This window comes from Melospiza georgiana, chromosome 4 (genome assembly GCF_028018845.1).
Source record: "Melospiza georgiana isolate bMelGeo1 chromosome 4, bMelGeo1.pri, whole genome shotgun sequence".
Lineage (NCBI taxonomy): Eukaryota > Metazoa > Chordata > Aves > Passeriformes > Passerellidae > Melospiza > Melospiza georgiana.
The window spans coordinates 15,543,918-15,562,734 of record NC_080433.1 but is presented as its reverse complement, the minus strand read 5'-3'; the positions used below and the strand labels follow the sequence as shown (position 1 = coordinate 15,562,734).

The 18,817-nt window shown below is 36.6% G+C and overlaps 1 protein-coding gene across 2 annotated transcripts in view; it reads right to left on the bottom strand.

Moving 5' to 3' along the window:
- Positions 1–17,249, bottom strand: part of IGF1 (insulin like growth factor 1) — a 47,259-nt gene extending 30,010 nt beyond the window's left edge. The window contains exons 1-3 of one of the 2 annotated variants that reach the window (XM_058023454.1): positions 16,987–17,249; positions 14,491–14,561; positions 12,610–12,766 (exon numbers count right to left, since the gene is read on the bottom strand). In XM_058023454.1, the coding sequence (XP_057879437.1) occupies positions 12,610–12,760 (151 nt within the window). In that variant the 5' untranslated portion in view covers positions 12,761–12,766; positions 14,491–14,561; positions 16,987–17,249. The remainder of the gene's footprint in view (positions 1–12,609; positions 12,767–14,490; positions 14,562–16,986) is intronic. The other variant, XM_058023453.1, reaches the window with a different exon arrangement.
- Positions 17,250–18,817: the final 1,568 nt, after the last annotated feature.

The window sequence follows — 18,817 nt, the reverse complement described above, 5'->3', positions numbered from 1 at the left end:
ACAGGCATATGCCTGGAAGGATTAGAAAAACAAATCAAAACAAAAAACCTGCCTAGGTTCACCTATCATTGATTTTAGTGGAAATTAGATAATGACTGCTTTTGAAAAATCTCTTGACTGTCTGCCTCTTTGATGCCTTCAAAGGTCTCACAGGCTATTTATGAGACTCATGCTGCTTTTTGAAAATAGAGTAACACTTCTCAAAAGTTAGTTTTCAATCTTTTACATGTAGCCATCTACCTGCCACAAAATCAAGACTGATTTAGGCACTTTAGCAAACAATTATGTATGAACTTGGACAAATTAGAGATATGGGCAATCATCAACTACATGAAGTTTAACAAGTGAGTGCTGGAGTGTGTACCTGGGATGGGGCAACCCTGGTTGTGTGAGAGAGGTTGGAGAGCAGAAAGGGAGCTTGGGGTCCTGGTTGATGGCAAGTTGAACATGAGCCAATAGTGCCCTGGCAGCCAGGAAGGCCAGCCCTGTCTTGGGGGCATCAGGCACAGCATGGCCAGCCAGGCAAGGGAGGGATTGTCCCGCTCTGCTTTTAGCTGGGGCAGCCTCACCTCCAGTGCTGGGGGCAGTTTTGGGTGCCACAGTGTAAAACAGACATTGAGCTCTTAGAGATGTTCAGAGGAGGCCACGGGGATGGTGAAGGGCCTTGGGGAAGCCGTACAAGGAGCAGCTGAGGGCACTTGTTCTGTTCAGCCTGGAGAAGAGAAGCCTGACAGGAGGCCTCATTTCAGCCTACAATGTCCTTGTGAGGGGAAGAGGAGGGGCAGGCACTGATCCCTTCTCTGTGCTGACCAGCGACAGGACTTGAGGAAACAACAGGAAGATGAGCAAAGAGAGGTTTAAGCTGGATATCAGGGAAAGGTTCTCCACCCAGTGGGTGACTGGGAACTGGAACAGGCTCCCCAGATAAGTGGTCACAGCACCATGGCTATCAGAGTTCAAGTATTTGCACAGTGCTCTCTGGCACATGGTGTGACTCTTGGCATGTCCTCTACAGGGTTATGAGTTGGATTCCATGATCCTGATGGGTTTGTTCCAACTCAGCATATTCTATGATTCTATGAAAAACTGAATGATAGATGATCTTTAAAATTACACTACAAACCTTTCGGGTTGGTCTGAATAATGTTAAAAAAGTGGAATTTTTTGATGCGCGTGTACCCTTTTCAAATCAGGAACAAATGGTATCTATTGATTGCTCAAAAAAGCCTTTAATTGCTGTATTTATACACAGAAAGAAAAATATTAGAAGTTCAGCGGTTAGTTCCTAGGAAAAACAGGTGACTAGTAGGAAAGCAATGGGAATCCAGTCAAGGGAAAATATTTGTGGGGTAATGACACTGATGGCCAAAAGACCTAGGAAAATCAATGATCAATGTTTTCTTTAGTGAGCATAGCACAGAGGCCATGAAATAGAATTCCTCAGACTGACTCCTACTGTCGTCAATGATCTGAACTAAAGCCATTTGAAGTTAACAGATAGCCATGAGTGAGTATCCATGGAATCATAATTTTGGATTATGAAGAAACTCCTGGATAGGGCCAGCCTTGCTTATGAACATTACTAGTTTCTCCTTTTCTGGCTTTGGCTTTGTCCCTTCTTTATTATCCTACATATCAGATTTTCCTTGACATTTTCTCTTTGCCACATTAAAAAGTAGAAATACACCTTAAAAACATTAGATCCTAAAATAAAAAATAAACAAGATATTTCCACCTGTTTCATAATATAATCATTTTGCATTCAGAATCTGTTGCAGGTTATTTGATTCTTGATGGGGCAGGGAAAGCCTTATTTATTGAAAAAGTGTTGTCCTTTTTCACAGATCTGAATTTCATCTGTTTCATATCAGAGTATAAACTTCTATTTGAAAATGACAGCAGACAGTGAGAATATCACCACTTACGAATTCTGTTCATTTTATTAGTCTTCATCTTAGTGATAACAGGAAATAGTTGTATTTTATTGCATCAAGTCTTATTGCTTTCAAAAACTAAAATGAAATGACTATGAAAGAAAAATTAGGGGAGTTGACTTAACGCCATTGTAGCTGCAGCTGTAGAATTTAATTCTATTTTTTTTCCAAAAAGAAAGACAAGGGTGAAATTCTGCAAAATGTCTTCCTTTTTTTTTTTTTTTTTTAATTCAACAGATTTTCTTGACCATTCCACGTTTTAAAATGTTTGTATCTTGGAATAGCTACATTAAACCTAGTGTTTGTAATTCCTCAAATGGTGGTGGAACTCCTTGAGTGTATGAAATAATTTTTGAGAACACCCTTTTTGTGTCTTTTAAATGCAGAAGCAAATGTGAAGTGACAGCATCATTTCTACCCCATTTTCCTCAAGCCAAACCAGCTGGGAATAGTAGAATGCACAATACTAAGAGCACCTTGAAATAAGCTACGTCATATACATATTTATTCATAGCAAACATAAATCATTCTTTCTTGATTTTAGTGCTTGTTTTTTACTCTGCTTCAAAACAATACTTGTACTGAAAAAGGATTGTCAATGTTCAAACAACCTAAAGAGCAGCTCCTGTCCCCATAGATGTTTTGGAAATTTTAACTACTGTGACTATTGTTCTCTGCAAAGGGGTAACTTTAGAGAAGATCATGAAATGCCAATGTCTTTGAAGTGATTCTTTGCTTTTCTATATTGTCTTGGATTGATAGTGGAACCCTGGAAAAAGTTAAAGATAGAATCTAAAATGTTAGGCTTTGTGCTTTCCCAGATCAACTGCACCTGCATAAGCAGTATGATAAATTATATAATTGTTAGATGTGATGATTGTTTAGTAATTAAAAGTAATTATTATATAACCATAAGAAGAATAGTGAGAAACTATGTTGGAAATTCAGAGAGGGGCTAAATTTATGTATACAATAGAACAATATAAGTTTAATAACTAACATGAAAGTTAAGAAACGATAGAGTATAAAACATGATCATTTCGGATGTATGGTCAGAGTCAGATTTGGGTTGAAGATACCCCGATTCCCAGAGCTCTTAATAAAAAGCACCGCATATAATCGCTCCGTGATTATGTGTTTTTGAACGCTAACAGGATGAGGAGGGGTACTGGTGCGAGGAAGGTAGAGATGCTTTGTGTTGTTTCAACTCGCTGAATGGTTTACACCCTCAGTGGGGTTCTTAGTTCAGTCATATTATTGCCTTTAGAGGTGAGCTCATTAAGTCAGCAGTACCTATATTTTAAATCTTCCAACTGATAGAATAGGTTGGGCTGGAAGAGACCTTTAAAGATCACGTAATCCAGTCCCCTGCAATTACCAAGAACATCTTCATCTAGATTAGGTTTCTCAGAGCCCCATCCAACCTAACTGTGAATGTTTCATTGCCTGAGTATCTCACTTGAGCATCATTCTGTGTCTTTCTCCATGACGATACCATGATAGAAGGCACAGCCCTCTAACAGAGAAAATCCCTCTTTAATGACATCTGATATTTAGCTGCCTCTGTAGGTTATAAACATTATTGTTGTCTCAATTTCTTTAAAACTACTGGAAAATGAAGACTCATAGGAATAGAAATGATCTGGTGTGAGCACCAGTGTAAAAAACTGCTTCATTACTTATGCATAGAAAAATGCACCTTGTTTTGCAGAAATAAAACACAAAGGAGTTTTACTTGGTATAACATGTAAGAGTATATTCTATCTATTCTATCAAGAAAGAAAAGATAGATAAGCTTTTCCCTTGCACTTTTACTGTGTCCAACTGGAGTGCTTTCTCCAACAGGATTCACACTTAGTCAGACTAAAGCCTGGGAGTTTTTAAGAGCCAGAGGAGCAGCTCTAACTGGTGTTACCTGCATAAGGCACTTTCTGGGTCTTTGCTTAACTGCACTACACCATAGCAGCTAAAATAAGCTTGGGTTTGCTTTGATCTAAAATGGGATCTGCATGAGTGCATCCTTACCTCTACATGGAAGTTCATTGTGTGGTTTTAAAGAGATTCATTGCACCAAAATTTAGGCTCACAATGGGTCCTTACCCAACCGACTTAACAAGCATAAGAATACAATTGCTACAGCTTCCTCGCTTAGTTCAGTGGAGAAAGAAAAGCGTGTCCTAGGGAAAATTCATAACTTAATGAGAGCCCTGAAAGTTTTTTAGTCCTCTCACTGACTGCAGGATGAGCTTGAGTAGACTCCTAACTCAGAATCTTCATTTAAGGGCCCAAAAATAGATGGACTGAATCTGAACCAGAATCTTCTTATTTCAGGTCACACTCTGCTCAGTGTTAATCATTCAGGAAGTTCATTCTGTGTGTGGACAAACTAAAATTATGTATGTCTAGGAAGGTCTGAATTTAAAATCTTTTGTCTGAAAACACATGAAGGGAATAGTGTAGTCAACAGCATAAAATACAGATGAGATCTTTTTGAATGCATCTATCTTTCTCTAGATAAATCATAAAGGTATAATAACATCACTTATGCTTCCTACACCTCTATCCTCTCTTGAAAATATGAAAAAAAATCCAAAAAACACCACTAAAAACCAACATAAGGAACACTTTTACATTACTGAATTCTAAAATATAAGTAGGATTGTAATGCAAATTGTTTCAACTAGTGCCTCTGTTTTTCATTCAGTGCCCATTGATTTAGAGAGAAATGCCAGAAACAATTATAACAAAAAAATGAGAAGTGTTTTAAAAGCAAATATATATGGTGTTTTTGCATTTAATCTTAGCTATATATTTCAGAAATAAACATGGCTTTTATTCAGGACATGTATTTGCCAATAATACATTTGATTAAACTAGGAAAATTAGACATACTATCAGTAGCTTGCTCCCAAATTACACAAGAAGAAATTAGATACATTTTCAGTAGCTTGCTCTCAAATTTCTACAGTCTATGAGTCACCAGATTCTTCCTGCCAAACTAAATATGTCTGTAAAAGGCTGGAAACTTTAATGGAAAGAAACATAAAACTTCAAATACGTAGGAAAAACTAAGTTTTTTTCATGGAAGACCTGTTGACTAGTAATTCAGGAATTTTGTGGATGTAGAAACAAATTATTGCAACAATATTATTATTTATCCACAGAAGTTTCAAGGTAAGAAGCATATTCACTTTTTTTGCTATGTTAACCTAAAATAAATATCCTTATTAGCTTTCATGCAATCTGAAGTAATCAATGAAGACTTACAAAAAGAAGCTGTATAGCTTTCATTATGAGTAGAAGCTCATATCCAGTCATTTTCATGGGGCTGAGTTAAAAGAAACCTTCAGTATAGTTAATGGAAGTCTGAAAAAAAATCCTTCTTGTAAATTGGATTTATTATATGTGGTCTGGAAGAGCCTTCAAATATAATTAGGAATGTTAAAATGAAAAAACTCATCTTTTTCAGATCCACAAGCAGAATTACACCTTCCCTACAATATTCTCCATGACACTTAGATGTTTTATACCCGTGCATAAGCCATACATTTAAAATTTTCTTTAGAATACAGAGTTTGTGTGCATAATTTATGATTTTATCCATGGCCTTAGAAGGATATGGCTGTTAATGAACCTTCTTTTCAAGTCAAACCAATTTTCAGTAGGATTTGTTTTCTTAGAACCTGCTGTTTATAGGATTTGGGGGTATTAAGTGTTTACATTTTGGAGATAGAAATGGTGTTCCTAGAATATTTATTTTCAGAAAGAAAACAGTTCACTGAGCTAGATTGAATCAGAATGGTCTGAGCCAACCCCTTCCTTTTTCTTCATACTCAGCCTTGTGTAAATCTCTGCCCAATACACAAAGACACAAACAATATAAACAAATAGTTCTGTATAAAAAATATCATATAATTTCAGGTTTGCATGAGTCATAATTTCCCAAAGGAAAGGATTTAACAGGACCCTTTTTCCCTACTTCCACACTTTTATGGGCACATAAGGAAGCAGAAAGGCCTGCTGTCTGGAAGCATTCTCTTACTCTAGAAGGGATATATTACATAAATGGGAAGACTGGGATCACAGCTGAATTTCAGAATAAGATGGGAAATATTTAAATATACTGTAGACTCAAGGAAAAAAAAAGGCAAGAGACATATGAGCCCTAGAAAGTTTCTTTGATAAAAGGAAGCATTCCAGTTTTCACTATTCAAGGATTTAACATGAGATAAGCAAATGCATTCTGCTCTGCCTAATGAGAGTAAGGACATTGAAAACAAAAAAATTCTCTGCGTATGGGATTCAATCAGAAAACATGGAAAGTATGGAAGGCTGGATTTTTGTAGGAATTTAAGTAAGTCCACAAGCTGGACTCACCCACTGGTCGTTATATGGTATGCCCCTCCAAAGACTATGGATGTGTTAGAATTTTTGTTCTCAATGCATCATTTGGTGATGCAAACATGAAATATGGCTGTCATTACTTAAAAGTTAGACCCAGCATTTGGGATTTATCTTTCATAATGGTTTTTGCACTAAATGCACCACATAGAAAGTAGGCATTAATGGCTTTTCCTTCTTCTTGACATTGAACTTCCTGTGGTTATTACCAGAGATAAATTTAGCATAATTTCTTCAGTAAGTATACATTTGTGGTATTTGTCTTGATTTCTAGACTGAGAAATTACTTAACTGTTGGTTATCTCTTTCATTTGTTGTCATATTTTTGAACAATTAAGCTTGGATTTGGTTTAACAAGCAAGGCCAGATCCATCCTTTGTTAGCAAAGCACCGAGTTGCCTTTAAGTCTCTATTTGATTTTCAGCTATGTGAAAGGGTTTGAAAGGTGCCTAAGAGCTAAAGTGCTGAATAAGCCCTAGGGAAATGGCTCTGTGAATTTCTGCCTTTGGAATGAGCACTGTGCATGGAATGCCCTCCATGCCCAGGTAGTAAATGCAAAAGGTTTTAATTAATGGGGCATGTGGTTCTGCTGAATGGAATGATTCACTCTGTGACCGCTGCTGCTGATCAAAAATCACAAATGCTTTATTGATACCAGAACAAACAAGGAGGTCCATACGCAAAGGTTTTGGCTGATTGCACAGAGCATGTGCCAGAGCTGAAGTCAGGGAAGGGTTTTTCTCAGTATTTAAGATTCAGTGGAAAAGTAAGAGGGGCAGCTATGCCAAGAATTAATGTTGATTTTGCCAAGGGCTTCTTTGAGTGACTTTATCCAACATGAGACTAAACAGTGTATTAAATACACATCTAGCAGTTAGGGAATCAAATGTCAAGTAACAGCTTTCTGTTATTTGAGACCAAATTTGAAGCTTGGTCTAGTGCATAAAAAAGGTAAACATCATAAAAAGCAATAACATCTCTGATATCTACCAGCTAAAAGGGACATATATAAATTGAACTTGTGGAGAAAATGTACTTATTTGGTTTTGATAGTAGGCACTTTTTACAGAGATGTTTCTTGTTGAAATTTTGATCAATGATTTGTTTCCAGTCACTTCATTAAAATTATCATCACTACTGCAGTCCCTCTTAAGGTTGAAAAATTATAAAATCCTTGGTGATCTAAGGAACTAGCTGCAGAGACCTGTTTGTAGGGACTAAATTTAGTGTCTATCAGAGGCTGACTCTTCCTAGACTTACTCTGCAATCCATGGAGAAAGAAGACAAAACCTCTCTGTTATTAAGGAGGTAACTTAAGGAGATTAACCTAAACTGAGGTTAACCTTTATGAACAACTCCTTACCCTTTCTTAATGTGGTAAAAAATGAGAAAATTCTTTCAAAGACTGGCTTATTTTCAGAGATCTTCCTCAGTGTTTACTACCAGGGGCAACAAAGCACACAGCAAACTTGTGTCAGCTGTTTGACTCTACAGTGATATCATTCCAGAAGCCAGAACTGTTTGCTTTCTTATACAGATCCATCAGCAGCTGTGCCTATAGTTCTTGTTCCCTGAGCACTGACCCTGCAGACCTGGCTAAAGCACACCTGAGCTCCTTTCCAGGGTAAGAGGTAAGGAACCTAGGGATAGATAGAGAAATACACTCAAATCTTCCATAGATACAATATTTGGACATGAATGGGGCATGTAGCCAGACCAAGGAACTCAAAAACACTCTCAGATCTTGCTCTGTGGACACAGCCAAGATGACCAGCACATGTTTGCAAAGATTTGTAAGCCAGTCAGTGACACCAGAGTCTGTGTGTGTCCGTGGCAGCTTTTCAGCATGCCTCTGCTGGGCTTCTAACATTAACATTCCTTTCAATCAGGGATGCAGAGAGGAGCTAATGACTCATAGCTCCTACAGGTATGGAGTACTTAAAGAACTGAGTGCCATGCCATCTCTTGTAATTATGCTGATAGGTTTGACAGGCCTAGAAACTTTAATAACATCTTAAAAGCAGACTTCCTGAAGTAAACAAGAAGCTCTTAACTAGAGGGAAATGGAAGAAGCAGAACGTAATTGCCTATTGCTCTGCTGCTTGTTTCCTCTTTTCTAAGGCAGCAATTCCTCCACATATACCTTAGATCTACAAAGCAATGGGATCTCATGACAGCTCTCATCACCCAAAATTATGTTCACAGGCTTATCCTGATTTTCTGATGATTATAAACTAATAGTCTTACATTGTGCACAGCTGGGGATTTTCCCAAGGACAGCACACAATTTTGATTGTCTTAGTGGACAAAAAAAAAAAAAAAAAGTAGTAAAAATCTGCAGTAATTCTCCTCAATGCAGTTGACACAGGGAACATTAAGCTTGATGCCAGAAAAGCCCATCTTTTATGGGATTCACTGCTTTACACGTGGAAGCATGTGCTAGGTCATTCTCTGAAGAATATCAGAGGAACTCCAGTGTCTCAGGTACCCAAATTCAGCTCTTTGCTTTTTTATGCAAGTGATTGTTCAGAAGATTCACCAAAAGACTAAAGCAGTGTTTTTAACAGAAAAAGAGGGTGGAGTTTTAATTCAGAATGTTGATTGTCATGGTTTCAAATAAGTATTGCCATCTAACTTGGGCTTTAGAAATTAGAAGACTGAAAATGTTTAAGGAATTAAGAAATCTGTTTCTTTATTGGCACTTTTGTATTGCTATCAAGACTGCTATGTATTTATTATAAAAGGTATATTTTCAAAGGAGAAGATAAAAAAAGAATAAAGTATTTTCTCCTTAGAACAAACTACTAGATCTCATGGTAGTAATGGCCCTGAGAAAACAGCATGAGCAAGAATGAATGATTGTTCGTCAAATTCAACATTTATGAAGACTTTTTTTTGAGTAATCTACAAAGTAAATTTCTGTGATAAGACTAGACTATTCCAAGAAAAAATTCCTGCCTCTTAGGCTTTCAATTTTGTAAGTTTCCTGTAATTTCTCCTTTAAGTTTTTCCAACATTCTCTCCTCTCAGCGTTGTTTTGTAATGAGTGTACCATGGTAGACCTTTCTGGACATTAAAATTTAAGTGAATGTCAAAGCCATCCCACTTGGCTTCATGACTCTTGGATCCAGAGGTTTTGATATTGGAGAAACATTGAGAAGAGCTGTGTTTAAGTGTAGCCACTTTTGTAGCTGTGGCCAGGTTCTCTGTCATCTTCTCCTAACAAAACCTAGCACACATGAACCTGAGGGGCAGAAGTTCTCCTAGAGATATGTCCCTAGGTAAATGGTGGCAACAATCTGCTTTTTTCTGGTAAATGATAAGAAACAAAAAACTGTCTGAGGAGTAGCCAGTACTGGTTGGAGTTAAATGTGACCAAGGAAAAAAAGAAGATGCTCAATTTGGGTATTTGTGCTGTGTTTTCCCTTAAAAATCTTTGAAAAATGCTCCTTGTCAATCTATCTCAAGACAACAGAGAGTGGTAGAAATCACATTTTACTTTCTCTTGAAATCAGTACTTCTCCTTGTGTGTGGTAAGCAGCTGGGGCATCTCCTCAGAAGCTGTAAGGAGTTTCCTTTTATAGCTAGAAAGTTGGGCAGAGTAGACTATTTAAAGGAAATTTTTGTCTTCCAGTCCTAGCCATAGATACATCCTTGTGGCTGGGAAGCACAGAGTTTCAACAGAAAGTAATACAATTATTTCTATCTTTACTTCCACCCACAACTCCCAAGGAACAGTCAGAAGCTTTGACCTTGACTCAGAACCAGGAATTCCACCTCAGCCAAAAGGTATTCTTTATATTTGGAGTCTCTAGTGAAATATAGAATGATGGAAGAAAAAAAAATTCCTCACAGCTATTTCCTGTGCAAGTTAAAGGCCAATACTACCATTGATTATACTTTAAAGGAACCAGAGTATGAGAAAAGAAGGCTTAAAATGCTACTTTTATTGACATACTCTTTACAACAACAAAAAAAATTCATTGGGTTTTTACCTCTGCAAATGATGTGGCGTTCTTAAAAAGTCCCAAGAAATCAAGCAACATTTTTAACTTCTAATAGTATGCTGCATTCTGTAGTACATTTGATATGAGGATCTCAATTTGTTTTAACAATGTTACTGGGCTTACTTTTCTCTAGTTCTGTATTTCTCTAGTTATATTATATTTCTCTAGTTCTATCAAATAAGAGGGAGAGGGTTAAACAGATTTTCTTCCTCATAAATAAGAAGCAGCCAGGTAGAGCACACACATTACTTGGCATCCAAGGGGCCACATACATGTCAGCTTCATAACATTCCTGTTGAATGATGCAGCTGCAGGCTATTGATTGAAACTGTGCAGGACTCCTAAAATGGGGTGGCCATTCATAAGTAAAACCTTCCACAGTTTTCCATAGAAAACAAGGTCGACATTTATGGTGTCGTTACATTATTTTTAGTGAAAACTCAGAATGTCAGAAAACAACAAAGTCTAGAGAGAAAGTCTAAACTGACAGCAGATAAAGGTCAAGATTGCAAAGGTAATGATCTCCTTTGAAATATTGGAAGCCCATCATGGTATTTGAAATTAAGGATGACCTAGCTTGGGGTAGAGGTTTGAAACAGATTGTGAAACCTTAGAATAACTGAGATTGAAAGCAAAGAGAGTTATTGCTAATGATTAGCATTTCACATGACCTCTTACCTTGAGGATCACAAAGTACACCTAACAGTAGGTCTGATTGCTGGGCAGTAACAGCTTCTCTTGTGGAAAGCAAGCATGAGAGGTCTCTGAACCAGCAGCAAACATTTTGCTGGTAGAGAAACACCTGAGAGTCGTCCACAGTAAAAGAACAGTTGCTCTGCTGTTCTATATGTATTGTCTCAATGTTTTCTGGTGCAGAAACAGGACGGGGAGATGACAGTCTTTACATGCACTCCAGCAATAAAACATTTGTAGGACACTCAAATAATCCCTAACTCTGCTGCTAATAAACACAACAGATTTTGGTGTATAAATGAACACCTGATGAGTTTGTAGAAAAATGTAAATTCCTGTATGAGAGATTCCAGTACTTTTAATACTGTGTTTAGCATCAGAATACAAAGCTGAACAGCACCCTGGAGTAGGTGCTTATTCACAGGAGTTGAGGTGTTAAATACAGAAAAGAAAGGTTCTTTGGTGAATAGTGGATTACTTTGTATATGTAAAACTAAGGTTCCAAAAGTGAACTTTAATAAAATATGCCAAGAAGATAGTGAAAATCTCTACAATTTATATGCTGAAGAAATTAGAATTTTCTGTAATTTAGAAGTGCAAGAGTCTGAATTTGTTTTTACTGCAAGCAAGGAGAAAACATTGAAAGCAGTGACTCCATGAATAGAAATGAATAGGAATAGGGTGGATGTGATCAGAAAAACAAAAATGGTAGCAGAGAAGACAAGAAGCTTCAGCCATGAAGGAATATCAAGGATATCAGAGAAATACATATTGTTATTGAAAGTAAATGCTAGCTTCAGAGGCTATAGGAGCACAAATTCTACCATGTTTTGAAGAAATGTATTAATGAATGTGTTCAGAATGAATATATTCCTAACTAAAAGTTTCATTAACTTTAAGTGGCAAATAGCTGAAAATCAGAAATAGATTTCTGTTACATAAAAGTTGAGTATTTCTTGATCCTCACTATTGCAGAGTTAATTTTATCTGTTGCCTGTACTGATGATAGTCTTTATTATCTCACCACACATGAATTTCCCTCCACCTGTATTTAAATGATGAAGCATGTGGATACTTGGATGCAGTAACTTTCTGCTTGCTGCCTTCCAGCTCTTCATTTTTTTTAAACCAGATGTTGAAGCTTAGTGTGTTTTTAATATGAAAAAGTGTGTACTGAAAGTGTTTACTAGCAGTCTCACATAACAGGTACATGTAGTTCTGCCTCATGAGTGTCTTGGGTTTGGTATTTGCTCTCATTCATTTGATTTCAGTGACAGGTCAGTGGAAAGCAGGAACACAGCAGGTGAAATAGCGACAGCTGGAAAGTGGTGAAAAACAATAACAAGTCTGAACATAAAAATTTATCAGAAAGTCAGAGAGGTTTAACACAGGCACAATATTATTCCTCACTGAGGCTTTATGGTAACTGAAGGCTTGAGCATCTTCCAGGTATAAGACACCAGTCCTAGCTGGCAGCCTGGATGATCATAGCTAAGCTCATTTACAGCACTTGCAGACTCCAGTGGATTACATGAAAGTGTTTAGCAGTTAAAGGAAAGAAAGGGAGGACTTACTGAAGTAAAAGCCTCTGTCTCCACACACGAACTGAAGAGCATCAACCAGCTCAGCACCACAGAGTGTCTCTGGGCCAGCAGCAACAGAACTGGTTAAGGTAAGCAAACACAGGCCAAGGTAGAAGAAATGGATGTAGGACACAGTGTGCATCTTCACCTGCCAAGGAAGCAGAAGCAGTGTCAGAATTTCCCCAAAGAGTCTTACAAAAAATGACTCCTGCACCCTTGTGAATGATAATGAATATGTACTGTGATTTCTTGGACAATAAGCATGGTATCAGGAAATGTCTCTCCATGATTTTGCAACCGCCTACATGTTCTTGTCTATGTATTTTGGAAACTGATTATTTATTCTGGTGAATTCTCACAATCACATCTAGGTAGGGAACCCTGTAGTATCTATGACTTATATTTGCTTTTGGAAAGCAAAAGATGGAAGAGTGGAATAAACAAAGGGAAGCCTGGAATAATATAAATAAAGAAAGCAACCTTGAATTGGTTTGTCTCAGACCAGATAAGCTAAGAGGGAATATGATAGGTGCCTGCCAATGTACTGTGGGAAATGGGGGGTGGCATAGGATGGAGAAAGGCTGTTTAAACTAAAATCAACATTGTCAGAAGAATAAATGGCTCTAAACTTGCTGTAAGGAAATTTGGCCCAATAGAAAAATAGTTCATTATTAGCACTCCACAGTTCTCCAGCCACCTTAGAAAGGAAAACACCAGGAAAAACCAAAAATGTTTCAAGGTTCAACTTGCCAAAGTTACAGGAATTGATGTGGGATCTTCTGTAGCTGAAGACCACATTCATTCACTCTTTCAGTTCCCTGTTACTAGCAGGCAAACATTTGAGAAATTAACAGGAGTGTGAATTTTAAACCATTAAAGATTTCTATTTTTACTTGTCCCCTCATAGGCAGATGTGGCCATGAGGTTAATACAGAGGTGATAATTCTTTTCTCATTTACATTTGATTACAAACTATCTTCCTGTACTTATGACCAAAGAAAGACCAGTTCTCAGTGGGTGTAAAATTGCACCAATCCATTTAGTCACTTATTTTTGTATCCCTTTATGTCCACCCAATTTCTTACCCAACATGCAAAGAAGATGGCTTTTTCTTTTAATATTAAGAAAAGATATTTATATATAGTAGCAGGACACTGAGTAACGTGCTTAATGCATATTTTGAGCTTGTTTAGATCACTTGCCAAAAATGATAGTTTTGAAAGGTGTAAATCTGCATTTAATTTTTTCATTCTCTTTTAAGGTTAACATTAGCTTTGCAGTTGGGTAAGAAGTTACAAATCTGTCTTCCACATACAGTTAAACTTGGCTTAAAACTGCTTTGTGTTAGCAGTCTAGTGCAAAGTAATTGAAAGTAAAATGATTCATCTTCCCTAAAGTTTCTTTCAGGGGTTCAGGGACCACTTAATCTTTAATATTTCTTCATTGAACTTTTGAAAAAAAGATGTAGTTATCTATTTTCTGATCAATTGGGATCTGATCCAGTGTGATATTGAGCCTTTTTTAGTCAATAATTTTTAAGAATTCTTATTTTCTTGGCAAGAGATCTTAGTGCCTTGCTGGATGAGTCTCTTATTTCCACTGTAAAAATAATGAATAATTTTAAATCCCATGATATATAATAAAAAAAAATAATTACTTTCCAATTCACAAGTGTCTTTAGCCAACTTTGCCATGCAAACCCCAACAAGCTCAAATGCATGGTCATGACTTCAATGGCAGATGGAGAAAGATCAGATTGTAAATGAATGATGATAACATGAGGCACTATTTCCTGCAATGATTCCATATCTTAATAACAATTTCTTTTTTCCTTTGCCATATTTTTGAATTTATAAGATAAATGTGATGCACCTGCAGTTTAAGATGGTTCCCAGTTCTGAGGAGGTAAAGCAGAAAGCTGTTTAGCACACTGCCTCAGAAAGCTGAAAGACATTACAAATACAAGAACATTATGTATTTAACAATTTGTTCTCGTATAACATTTGGTCCAGAAATAAACATAAATTTTAGACATTTAACAATTTTTTACTTTTAAAGACTTCTCAGCTGGCTTGCATTTTCAGATAAATATCAGCACTGAACTACGACAAAACAGATTATCTACTGTTTTTCCTTTAGTGGAAGCCAAAAAAGGCTACACAGTATAAACCACAGAGAATTTCTAACTTTATCTCCAAATTTAACAACAGTCAAGAACTTTCAAACAAGTAAAAACTTTGCAGAAAAGAAAACAGGCTCACATGTTTCTGAGGTTCAATCAATTGTTTGACAAATCAAGTACCGTTTCATTAAAGCAAATTCCAAAACACATTTTAAAACTTTAACTTTACTTCATCATTTTAATTAAACACAACATTAATTGATTCAATATGCCAGTGATAAAATCCAAGTACCCCTTTGCATCTGAGGGGAATATTCTTAAGGAAATACAGAGTTGTAATCCAATATTGCTGCAGGTTCTCTACCATCAAGCAGGGTACTTACATTATCCCCAATCTGACTAGAAAGTTGAGAGCTTAAAAGAAAAGGCATTGGCGTGTGGGTGGGGTTTATTGAAGCATCTAATTACATTAGGAAATTGAATACAAGTTCAAGATGAGCCTGGTTAAGCACTTCTTTTACTTGCATAGAATGACTGACCATATTTTCACAGCTGGAATTTCCTTTTTTTTTTTTTCAGTAAAATAGCCAGCTTTTGCTACATTGCTCTTTTAGTAGTCCAGAAGAGTAGCACTACAAAGGAATGTCATATATGAACACTGCATCTCAGTCACTTCTTAATTCTTCTATGTAAGCCCCCTTCATTTAACAGATTGTCACTTGACACAAGTTGTGCATAAGAATTCTTCACATGCTTGGTCATTTCAGTAACATGTAAGAACATCTGCAAGAATTATAAGTATCGTGCAGGAGGCAACATTTTTTTGGAGACTATATGCTACAGCAAGAAATCAAGAGTTATATATTCAAAATTACATTTTATTCCAGAGGGGCTGGGCCCGATTATCAAGCCATAGTAGAAATGTGCAATTATTATGAAATATCAGTATTCACTGGTAATTGTTATATAAATAAAGCATATATACTCTGGAGTGGATCAAGGCTTAAATACTGTTAACTTTGAGCAGAGAATCTGGGCTACATGCTAACCTAAATCAATATGTTCCATTGATTCCAAGGAAGCTTGGCAGGATGCACAGCTGAGGAACTAGCACATTACTTTTATGTCTCTTAGTGCCTTGCTCAATACTTAAAAAAAACCCCAACCCTTCTTCTTTCAAGTATATTGGAAAGGATGCCCATTTATACATTAAGGGAATGATTTCATCCCTTGCAATTTCAGATCTGTAATTAGGTCATTAAGGAATGAGATAAGTGTGTTTTAAGTGTAAGAGCAACTTAAAAAAAATATTAGGCCCTAAGCAATTAAAATAAGATAATTCTTTCAACTCCATAAATATCCTTGCAAAATACTAAGGGGAAAAAAAGTTCTTGAAGGATATAAATTTGCAGATAATGGAAAGTTGGACTCGAGCCAACTGACAGAAACAGAGGTCAATGCACCTACTGAAGTCAAATTTACCTTAAGACAGTTTATATTATTGTGCAGAAATTATAGGGTCATAACATCAAACTTCACATGCAAACTTTCCTGAGAAAGCCCTCCCTAGAAGGGAAAACTTGGAGATGAACATGTAAAGGAATTTCCATTTTCTTTATGTACAATTGCTTAAGCTGTACAAATATGCAAGGTCAGCAAGAGTCGCAGCTGGTTTCTAATGTAGAAAACAAACTGAACTTCTCATTTACTTTTAATTTATGAAAGCAAAAACCAAGTAAATGCCACGATGCTGCCAGAAAATTGCTGCAGTGACAACATCCCTTAAAAGTTTCCTTGTGAAAGCATGAACGTTTTCTCTATAATTGTGTATAATAAAACTGCAGAAACTTAACATGTGAATAGTACCTTTTTTCCTGTGAAACCCTGCACCTGCAGAAAATAGCTAAAAGTTCATGTTTTCACAAGCATTCATTAACAATATAGACAATGATGTAAGTGGACCTTTTAATAATGACATAACTGAAATATTACAAAGTTCTCTGAATAGAAGTGAAATTTAAGACAGGTATTTGCAATAGTTTACCCTTACAGTTATCTATGTAATTGCAACTATTACATACAGCCATTTTCCAGATCACATAAAATTGCATGTTCAGCAATTTATAAATAATTCTCAGTTCTAAAATAATGTTATTGAAAAGTGCACAATACTCCTCAAGCCAGCAGCAGACAATACACAGCAAAATAAAACTAAAAAATTATTTGAAATAGTAATAAAGATTTACCTTCAAGAAATCACACAAGCAGCACTTAACTAATTGTGTTGAAAGACTGTTGATTTTTTCCATTGCTTCTTGAAAGTGCAAAGTCTGGAAATGAATTTGTTAGCAGTAATGATGAGAAAAAAGAAATCCAGAGAGATGTGAGATGTTGAGAGCAATGTCACATTTCAATATTGAGGACTTTATTCCATTGCGCAGGCTCTATCTGCTCTGATTTTAGCAGTGACAGTGAGATTTAGCAAACAGAAGAGGGATTTAGAGAAAATCCTCACATTTATCTACATTACACAGACACTGTAGACAGGAAACAGCTGGGGGAGCATTTGCCTCTCTCTCTCTCCCTCTTCTGGCAAAGTTACCGAGTAAGGACTTTTTTGGGCATGGTGACAAATAACATCATACCTTTGCATTTTAAAACTAGAGCACAGAAGCATATTTTTTTTCCCTTTAAAAGAATGTGAATTAGTGACTGAGGGGTTAGCAGACAAAAAGAGCTTGTGCTGCCATGAAAAATAAGAAAATGTATTCTGGTTAACTTTCAGGTAGCTGTGTGTGTGCGTTTGTATTTATGTGTGTCTGCATTTCAAATATATGAAAACTTAAATATGGATGGGCAATGTTTGTACATATGCATACCTTTGTGTACATATATAAATACATATTTTATTTATGCATAGCAGCATAGGTATTTTATTTATATAGTAGCAAAAGGCAGGCAGGCAGTTATCTACTTTTCCCTTAATGTGTCTTTATGTTATTAAACTTGGCACGCCTATATGGTGACTACCAATTAAAACCTCCAACTCTCTCCGTGATTAACCCTAAAACAGCAGTTTGTAGTTTGCTAAAAATAACAGAATTGTTGAGAACTACTTGTAAATAGGGCAAAATAGCTTTGTGATGTTTCAACAACAACACAGGAGAAATAATGTAATTTCCTAGAACTTACAGTACTATGAATAGAGTAAAACAAGTAGCCCAGTTTGGGGGGCTTCCATGACATTTATATCTGCTGTTGTAATTATAAAGTGATAACCCTCCCCCCCCCCTCCTTTTTAGTAGTAATTTTCAAATTTCTCTTGATAACAATTTAAATGACACTGAGAAAGAGAGAATTCAACTTTATTAGTTCTGCAATACCTAACTTCTGCCTTTTTATTTTTCCTCAATTATGAGTATATTATAAATAACACCAGCTGGCCAGCAACATGCTCTCACGGGTTATGATGTCATTCAAATCCCTCAACTGTGTTAGTGGCTTGCAATGTGCTCCAAGCCAGCTGTTTTTCTATTTATAATGTATGCTTGCATTTCAATACTTAGCTATTGAGAATAAAGTTGTGATGTTGTTTTATAGACACAGTTTATGCTTGTTACCCTCGGAGTTTGGAAGATGGCATTTAAAAGTAGAGGGCTAGACAAGGCTGCAGCTCCAGAGACCAAACACATGTCACAAGCAGTGCATGATTTCCATAAAAGCTCTTCCAGAACATTGCATTTTGTCCCTGTCTGCTTCCCCTAAGTGAGGGTTGCATGCTGAGGTGCTAGCTGTACTTTATTATTGAAAATAACAATTGAGACCACGTTGGCCCAGATCTGTTGTCAGTTTTCAGATCCACCTTGAACTATAGGGTGCTTGCCAGGCAGAAAGGACACATTTAGTTATTTGTATGCTCCATGGATGGCTAATACTCTGCTCTGTGCATTTTTAAACAGTGTATGGTTAGCTAAGCTGATTAATCTTTGGAAGGGATTTCTTCTAATGTACCATAATGGCAGAAGCACAGGGGGCTTGGAGGTAATTTTGCTTGGTTCAGGTAATACTAATATTTCA